Raw genomic sequence first — 9,325 nt, forward strand, 5'->3', positions numbered from 1 at the left:
GCCCCGCACCTGGGGGCCGCCCCACCCGCGGGCCCAGCCGGCCGCTCATGTCCCCGGGCGCCGCGCCGCTCGCGAAGGAGGAGGAGGAGGAAGAGGAGGAGGATGGTGCGCGGGGCCCGGCGCTGAGCAATGGAAGGAGTCCTGTACAAGTGGACCAATTACCTCACCGGTGAGCGCCGGGGCCGGGCTGGGCACAAAGTAGGTCCTCCTCCCCCCGGCCCCGCGCCCCCGCTCCGCTGCCCGGAGCTGCGGGGGCTTCTCGCTCAGTCCCGGGCCCCGCTGGAGAGGTGCAGGACGGAGCCAGACCCCTGTTGCCGGGGCAGCGGGAGGCGAGAGGAGCTCAGGGTCTGGGCCTAACGCGGCTCACAAGTCTGGAAGACCTGGCCTACACCAGGGCTCCCCTGCCTCGTTTAGACTGGAGGCAGCTAGCTGCTTTTCTCCTGAGGCACGAGGTTCTCTGGGTGGTTATGATGCCTTTGATTAGACCAACTAAATCATTGGGAAAATTGTTCGTTGCCAGCTTTTCTGGGCACAGACACCCTTCTTCAGGCGTAGGGAGGGTCTGGTGGTGGCATGTGTTGTCCATGGGGAATAGACACCAACATGCAAAATGCAAATGCTTGGCAGCAAGGATCAGTGGGGATAGGAGACCACAGTGCCCTAGGGGTGAAGTTTGGTGCCCAAGGCAAAGCCTCCAGCGGCAGCCCACCCTCACCCCACGTGCTGGTCTGGAGGGCACATCCACTCCCATGCTTGCCCGGGAGTGCAGCAGCAGCAGCAGGAGTTGCCCTTCCCCTGTCCCTGCATCTGCACCCCCCACCCCCTCACGCACACAAACAGCTGTTCATGGCTCTGTCCTGCACCCCGCCCCAGCTGGGCAGCGCCTGTCTGTGCCCCTTCGCTTCACCACCTGGGGTGGTCGCCCCGCTTGCCTTGCTACAGCACTGGGAGACAACAGGTGTGGGGCAGGTAGGTGAGGGGGAAAGGGGGCAGGTTGAACTGGTGACGGTGTAGCTGGTAAAAATGTAGAGAGGTTATCAGATGGCAGGCAGCTTATAATGTGCCATTAATCCAATGTCTATATTTAGTCCAAAAGGAATCAAAACTCATGGAAGAGGCGATTATCTTTTATTAGACCATCTAGATATTTGCAAAATAATGTTTTTACTTGCAGGCTTTCAGGCACACTCATCCTTTATCAGGCCTAGGAGAATGCAAAGGTTGCAAAATTTCTAGGTGGAAATGAAAATTCATATTTCACAGGAGAGCTGAAGGTGGTGTAAAATCTCTTGGTTGGAATAGTTCATCCTGTGCAAATTTGGCTCAGATAAAAGTTGGAACAGTTTTTTTTTACCTTGGATTTGTCTGGTGGGAAGTAGGAAATTGTTTCCTTCTAGTTTATGATGTTTTGTATTTCACTGGAGAGTGGGGAGATGGATTAGTCCATGATTTTTTGTATCCATTAGATTTATGAAGTAAAGTTCATAGGATTGTCTTCTCTTGAAAAGTACTCAGAAAGCCCACAGCAGGTCAGAGTGCTTTTAATGCATTCTGGGCTTTGACTGGAAATCTCTGGGTTTAGCCTGTGAATTGTGTTTGTGCACCTAATATCATGTGGCATCCCATGAAAATGTCTCAAAGTGTCCCAGGGCACTGCAGCACCCTGGCTGAGAATCACTGGGACTAGACTATCCTTCCTTTCACAAGAACGAGGTGTTACAAACAATTTATTGCATGCAGCCATGTTATATTTTGTGAAGTTAAGCTAATTTACATCGTGCTAGTTGGGCTTTCGGAGAGGTAGATGTTCCTCTCTAAACCCCTCCCCCTCCAAAAAAGAGTTGACTTTGGCCACAGTTCATATGCCTGTGAGACTATGTCAGTTGAGCAAGTGGAATAAAATTAGTAAAATAAAGTGCTAAGCCATACAGCAAATGAAACACTTGTGTAGTTCTGGGAGGTACTTACAAGTTTTTACTAACAGTTTTAACTTATAAACGTTTTAGCAATGAATTATTTGAGAAAAAGATATTGACATTAAAAATTTGTTTTTATAAGAGCCAGAGAAAGAAATGGAATAAATGTATGCATTTGCTGTCTGTAAATCTGTTATATTTAACTTTGGTTTTGCTTTTTCTGGGTTTTTTTGGTTGTTTGTTTTTACAGAACTACCCCAGAGCCAGTAATGGACAGCATATCCCTTCAGTGTTGGAAAGGTTTCCGTTTTGCCAGTGCAACAGGACTAATTTTCCCCTTGAAGCCTATCAGTGTTGGATTGCACAAATGCTTAATCAGGCCTGCTGTTTAACTGCAGTGACAATGGCTTTCTTTTGCCCTCTTTTAGTCTGTTCTTTTTTTGAGCTGTTTTGATTCCCTGAATTCAGTTTTGTGTGAGGAGTTATAGAACTTAAAATATCAGAAATTGTAAAGTGCCTGTGTCCTCCACATTTTGCCTTTGTCCATGGTAAAAGAGCATGATAGGATATTTAAAAAACAACAACAAAAAACAAAAAAAATCAGCATATAGTTTTGTCAAATGTTTGAGGCTGTCAGAGTTGTCTGACCTTTTTCTTTACAACACCCCAGGCTCCCTCAATTCATTCATGTCAACTATGGTGTAAATCTGCCTCCTACTGTAAACCAAAAAGTTTTCGTTCCCTTTTAATGTTTAAAGATATGCTAGGCATGACTTATTCAGCACCCTCATAGCAGCTGCTTTTGCATTCTTAGAACTGCTAACCCAGTAGTGGTGCTCTAAGCTGGAGCTTGACCTCAGATCATATAAATAAATACTCTACCCCTGAAGAGGCTTTGTAGTTGTATTTTGGTTCATGGTGTTTCTATTCTTCTAGCAAGGATTAACATCCTTCACAAGTATAGGGGTTTCACTGGCATATAGCAGGGCAAATCTAATATGTTTGTATTCTGTGGTAAGAGAAAAGTTATACCATTATCAAGTGTTAAATAGTTGTCATCCTTATTCTGCTTCTTTATGATGAAGTAGAGGAAATGTCTGTCTTTAAATTAGTTGGATAGAGAGAACTTCTAATTTTAATTAATAGACAAAATAGTAGTTATTTTCTGTTACCACTTAAAAAAAAATCATGTTACAAGGCTCTTTACCAATATAGTAATTATAATATTATTATTATAAGCACTCTTGAGTTTTCCTGCAGGAAGCGTTCTTGAGATATAGTCCATTTTTAACAGATACCATCAAACTTAAAAAACAAAACAAAAACCCTTTCAAAATAGATTTTAACTTTTTAAAGGCAATTGCAGGTACTACATTTGCTCTATAGGACACCATTTCAATTTAGGGCTGTAGAATTACATTTTTAAGTTTCTATTTTCCGTTTTTGCTGTGTGAAAGATTAACACTTATTTACCGTTTCCCTTCTAAATATAACTAGAGAATGGTGGCAGTGATGAAGCAATTAGAACATGTCACTGTACATCCATAGGCATGAGTTCAGGGCCCCTCTTCATACTTGAACCAAAGGCAACCCAGTCATAAATGAGTATCTGGTCATTTGGGCTGGTACTTGTTCATTTGATGCTAGTCATACCTCTCTCTTGTGATTTTGGGATAGATCTTTGAACTTTCTTGACCTTCTGTGTCTGGTTAATAAAAGAGTGTACAAAAAGCTGTCAAATGTGCAGATTAAAGGAACTGAATCTATATGTATTTTAATATTTCAGACACCAACTCCAGTGCCAGATTCTTCAAGTATGTTTAACTATGCAGGGAGGTAGTCTCACTGAAGCCAGTGGGGCTATTTTCAATTGTAAAATTAAATCTCTAAATATTTTCAGTATCTGGGCCTTGGTTTTTCTTTCAACAGTAGTAGTAGTAGGGGTGCACCAATACAGATTTTCTTGGCCGATACCAACAGCTGATTATTAACTAGCGATATTGGCCAATACCGATCTGATAACTAATATTTAGTAACAAAGCTTGTTGAATGAGCTTTAGTTCAGGTGCTCCCACTGCCATTTCTAAGCATGGGGATGCTAATACGTGAAACACAGTGACACTTTAATTAGAGTGGCTGTGACAGCCACTCTAATTAAAGCACAGCACCGTCCCTCCTCTGCCCCCACTCCCAGCTGGAGAACATGGAAGAGTGCCCTGTGCCACTTACTGCCCCTGCCCTTCAGGCTCGAGCAGGGGTGGCTCTAGGAGGAAGGATTGGGGGAGGGTTATAGCCACCCCAAAATTTGCCTTACCCACCACTCTCAGTGCCATCACCATCTGCCAGCCCCATGCAGGTGAACCCGCAAAGATGCAGAGCTCCCAGCAGGGGCGGTGCCAGCCTTTTCCTGGTGTGGGGCTTGGGCCAGGGCTGGACTGGTCTCAGAGCAGGCGGGAGTGGTGCAGGCTCAATTGCGTGGGGCAGTGGTGGTGGCAGCACTGGGTGGAAGGTCTAGGGGGGGTGGGGCAAGGCAAATTTTGGGGTGGCTATGACCCCCTCAAATCCCTGGCCTGGCTGAGTCCAGCTCTGGCCTAGGGAAGAGGCGGGCTGAGGCTGCCTAGGGCTTGGTGGTCTCTGGGCACTTAGAGTGGTTCTTGGAGGTGCTCTAATTAAAGCACCACCCTCCCTACACTCCTAGAGACTCTCCACTGGGGGAGGAACCCTGCTGCACACAGTGGGGTGGGAGGTGGGTGGGAGTGGCTGCCCTGGTCCCTGGGGCACAGATCCCCAGGCACTGTGGGTTGAGTCATGCTGGGCTGGGTAGCTCCACCCACTCTCCCTGCCCCAGTGACCTTTGCTGCATTCAGCACCTTTAACAGTGCCTGACTTGGCCCCAGCCTGTACCACACCAGTGCCTGGGACCTGCGACAGCTGCTCCGCTCCAGGCTCAGCCTGCCTGCTGGTGAGTGGATGGGGGTGTATCTGGGGTCACCCGGCTCGCTGGAGGGAACCCAAGTGTCTGGGGGCCCCGGCATAATTAATTGTCGGACAATGTAATTGGCTACAGTGGCCAATAATGTTAATTTTCCTTTTATCAGTGCCAATCCAATGCAACAATATATTGGTTTGATATGTCTAATAAGTAAAAACCATTTAGATGAAAGGGAGGTTTTTTTTCTCTCTTAAAAGTTGACTGCATCTTTAAATTGCATGTTCTTTAATGATTGCCAAAATAATCTTTTAATTGTTTCTTTTCTGTTAATGCACAGTTCTGTAGCGTTGATTCATTCACTTTGGACATATGGTATTTTAGAGAGAATTCCAATAAGATTTTAGAACCAGTGGGTGTTTTAAAAAAAATAACGTTATGGGATTAAAATAGAAATACCCTTCTTTCACTGTACAATTTAAGTGACAGGTAAACTTAAAATGGATGATTGCAACGTATTCAGATAACCATGATTATTGGTTTTAACTAAATTAAAAAAAAAAACTGGCTCAACATAGATAATTACTTAGTTTCTTTTTTTAACAGTCTTGCATGGGGAGAAAAAGAAAGGGCACTGATTAAACATTGCCAATAATTAAATACTATTATGTAATATGAACTTGAGTAGTTCTGGTGTCTTCCTTTCCTCTTCTGCGGATGCTTTAAATTGCAGGTGGGAAATGGTTTGAAAGTAATGAGATCATGGATTCAGTTCACTCTTTCTTTTGTATGCTGCTTTATGGAAAGGCGATAGAAATGGCCAGCAGAAAGGCCACCTTAAATTCAGTTTTATTTGTACTTAGCTCTTTTATTGTTTGCTCAAATCAGTCCAATCAGCTCCAAAACCATTTTTGTAAACTGCAGTGTTCCAGGTATGACCTTGTCACACTACTGCAAACCATCATCTAATCCAAAACAAAAAAAATGCCACCAAAAGCTGTGCATCTGATATTTTTGTGAAACCAGACTATTTTATTACTGAAGGCAAGCCAGAGTGGCCTCTTATAGATTTAATTTAGAGAGGTAAAATCTTTTGTAAGCAGCAGCTTACTTTGTCAGATGCTGTGATAATATTAGCCCTGTTTTAGCATTAGCATTACTTTGTTTCCTCTTTATTGGATTATAAGCTGTATGGTACAGGCATAAGCATCAGCTCTGCTTAGCTATACACAATAGTGAGATTTCGTAACCATAGTCTTTTATTTTCCTTAAATAGCGCTCTCAACATTGCCACTTGCCATGTTTCTCCTTCCTATGAAACACCTATGTTGGAGATAATTTTCTTCAGCATATTTATTTACATTTTCTAGCTGAATTTCATTTAGTTATTTCCTGTCCTTTATTTCTCACCTGTAATCTCTCATATTTAAGTGTTCTTGCTGCAGTGTGATATACCTCCAAGTTCACGAGATCCTGTTCATTCCATTAACATGCTTTTACCCAAGTTGAAATCTTTAATGAAAATGCTTAGTAAAACTAGACATCACTGCCCCCACTGTGTCTCATTAGACACTTTCTTCCTCTTCAGTTGATGATTAGGCTCTTTTGTGGTTTTCAAAGCAGCGTGGTGGGGTGCACATGTGATGTGTAGATGGTGCATGTATACCCCCTGACAGCCAGCATTCCCAGGCAGGGGGCCAGGCAAGAATGCTGCTGCCCTGCCTGAGAGTGCCAGCCGGGGAGTGGGGGCATCTGGAGAAGCAATCCCTGTGGTCCCTCTGCAGCCAGCGGTGCACCACTGCCATTTCTGGGTTAGTGCAGTCTGCCGCAAGGGACAACCCTCCTGCCCTTTCCCCGGTCACTGACTGACCGCTGCAAGTGCCTCCCACCCCTGAATCAGGAGGCACCAATCGGTCATGGCAGCGTGTTAGATTCTGTCTAATGCTTTACTAAAATCTTTTGCATTTCCTTCTCTTAACTCCCATGTTCTGTTTGCATGCAATTGTATTGGAATGTATGTGTACATAATGAAGTGTATTTCTGTATGTATGTTCACTTATAACTCGAGAGTGGCTGGTCCTATCTATTCTAAACCTTCCAAAATCACTGAATGGCACCCGAGGAAACTTATAGGCGGGTCATTTTTGACCCTTTTTGGGGCTTCCAGTGACTGGGATTATATTGCTTATCAGATAGTAAACTGGTACATTTTGGATGCGTTTCAGTTCAACTGTCATTATTTATCCTTGCCTAACATCTCCAAACAAAGCTGCTTCCACCATTTGGCAGCCATAGTCCTCTGGCCATTGGTTCAGGGTTTCTTTTCTTCCCTTTCTCCCCCCCACTGTTTATCAATGCCAAGGAAAAGGTCTTCAACTCTTAGTGGCACTTCAGCTGCTGTGAAAAGGATGTGAAATATAAGATTGCAAGAAAGTTATGAAGAGAAGGCACTACATCTTGTGAATAATCACAGAAGGAATGCTGCTTCAAGACCAACCAAAATTAAAGAAGAAAAAGCAGACCATCTTGCTGCTACTCTTACAAGAAATGCTGCCTCAAGAGCTGCAGAAACTAATGAGGAAATAGTGGAGTGCCTTGCTGCCAGTCGCATAAGAGATGTTGCCTTAATTGCTGCAGAAACTAATGTTGAAAAGGTGGAATGTCTCACAGAAATTCATCTAAGACTTGCAGGCACAAGTCATGAAGAAACAGTGGAACAGTGCAAGGAAAAATAACAACCTGGGCAAAGAATGGGTACTTCCGCTAGTTTCTATATATTTTTAATACACATAATGATGTTCATCTCCAGTTCTAAATCAGTTGCCACTAGCATGGGTAACCTCCTGTCAATATTCATAACTTCTTTTTAATTTTTAATTCTGCTTTTATTTCTGAGCCGAGATCTTTTTATTTCAAAGTGCAGATATGCCTGCCAGTGTGTGATAAATTTTGTTTACGCACTTTTTTACTTACCTAGGAGATGTGACATTCTTCATTGGGCCCTGGTTCTGGTTAATGATTCTATTATAAAATTCCTAATGACTTTAATGGAACCAGGAGCAGACCCCTACCTAGTTATTGACAAATTCCAGTACATGATTCAGCCTTTTGCACTCAAAGCCATATTTATTGGACTACTTCAGTTTACTCTTCTGGAACAGCATTGCAGTTGTATCCTTTTACTGGACTGGGAGGTTCATGGTTACAGTTATTACCATTTTGATTTGTATTTAAACCAGAAAGGGGCTATTTAGAAGGTTGCAAGATCATCCCAGCTCTGAGATGGAATGTGTCATTTATGCCTATAGACAAGCCCTCCAAGTGCTAAAGTACTGATGGTCTTGGAATAGTTTATTTTATTGTTTTGCAAAATATCTACTGTTTTGACATTTGGTTGATCTGTGCTTGTTAGCATTAATGACTAGGGCTGTGATTCTCAACCAAGGTGCTGCAGCTCCCCATGGTGCCTTGAGGTCTTTTCAAGGATGCCACCAAGTGCCATTTAAAGTTAAGTATGCAAATTGATTCATGAGAGAAACCCAAAGATTTAAAAAAGGAATCCATAGTGTTAAAAATATTCTGCCCTGTTCTGGTCTTTCTGACTACTTCTTTGCAAGAGAGAAATTGCTCTGTTGTTTTTCTTTAGTCAAACAATCAGTGAAAACCAAGGCCTGCTAATTTCTGAGGTATACTTCGAGTCTACAGAGTTTGAGAACCTCTGGACTAGGGTATCTCTTGTGAACTTATGAATCGGTCTATGAGGCTAGAGACAGACATTACACACAGATCTGTCTAAGTGGTCAGAAACTGGTTGAAACCTGTAAGAGAACAGATGTTCAGTATACATAAACCAGTTTCAAAATGGCCAAAACCGCTTTGAGATAAATCTGGTTGAATGTAGGATCAGACTGAACTGATTTGGCTCAAACTGGTTTATGCAATGTCTGTCCTAGACCCCTTCCTGTTTAAGATAAACCAGACCCCCCAGCATCCCAGCATGCTCTCTGAGCTGGGCGGGGTTCTCCGCTCCAGCTGCAGGGCTGATCCCACCCCTCTGCGCTCTAGCCAGAGCAGGGACCCGCCCTAGTGGAGACACTAGCCAGTATGGCCCCGTTAAGGCAAAGTGGGCAGGGAGGGGGTTAATTCTTCCCTCCTTCCCCACTGCAGCTGGGGTCAGCTGGTCTTTGAGGGAGCAGAGGGGGCTGCGGTGGTGGCTCCTGGACCTGGCAGACCCTGGCTGCAGGGAAGGGACAGAAGGAGGAATTAACCCTTCTCCCTGCCACCTTAATGGGGCCATGCTGGGTTGGTTGTCTCCCAGGGTGGGGAGGGGGGCTCTGTTCTGTGCTGGGGGGACTCTTTCCCCTTCCTCCTAGGGTGGGGAAGGAGACTCTGTGAGGTGCTGGATGGGGACTCTTCCTCCTCCTCCCCCAAGCAGACCTGAGCGGGGGCAGGGGGGGCTCCATGTGATGCTGCCTGGTCC

The 9,325-nt window shown here is 44.4% G+C and overlaps 1 protein-coding gene across 2 annotated transcripts in view; it reads left to right on the forward strand.

Annotated features, from left to right (window-relative positions):
* The first annotated feature begins 42 nt into the window (after nucleotides 1-42).
* PLEKHA3 (pleckstrin homology domain containing A3) overlaps nucleotides 43-9,325 on the forward strand; it is a 47,716-nt gene continuing 38,433 nt past the window's right edge. For both annotated transcript variants that reach the window (XM_019523026.1, XM_019523027.1), the window contains exon 1: nucleotides 43-169. In XM_019523026.1, coding sequence (XP_019378571.1) covers nucleotides 130-169 — 40 coding nt within the window. In that variant the 5' untranslated portion in view covers nucleotides 43-129. The remainder of the gene's footprint in view (nucleotides 170-9,325) is intronic.

The sequence above is a fragment of the Gavialis gangeticus genome, unplaced genomic scaffold (genome assembly GCF_001723915.1).
Source record: "Gavialis gangeticus isolate Ggan-Ray unplaced genomic scaffold, GavGan_comp1, whole genome shotgun sequence".
NCBI classification, from domain to species: Eukaryota; Metazoa; Chordata; order Crocodylia; family Gavialidae; genus Gavialis; species Gavialis gangeticus.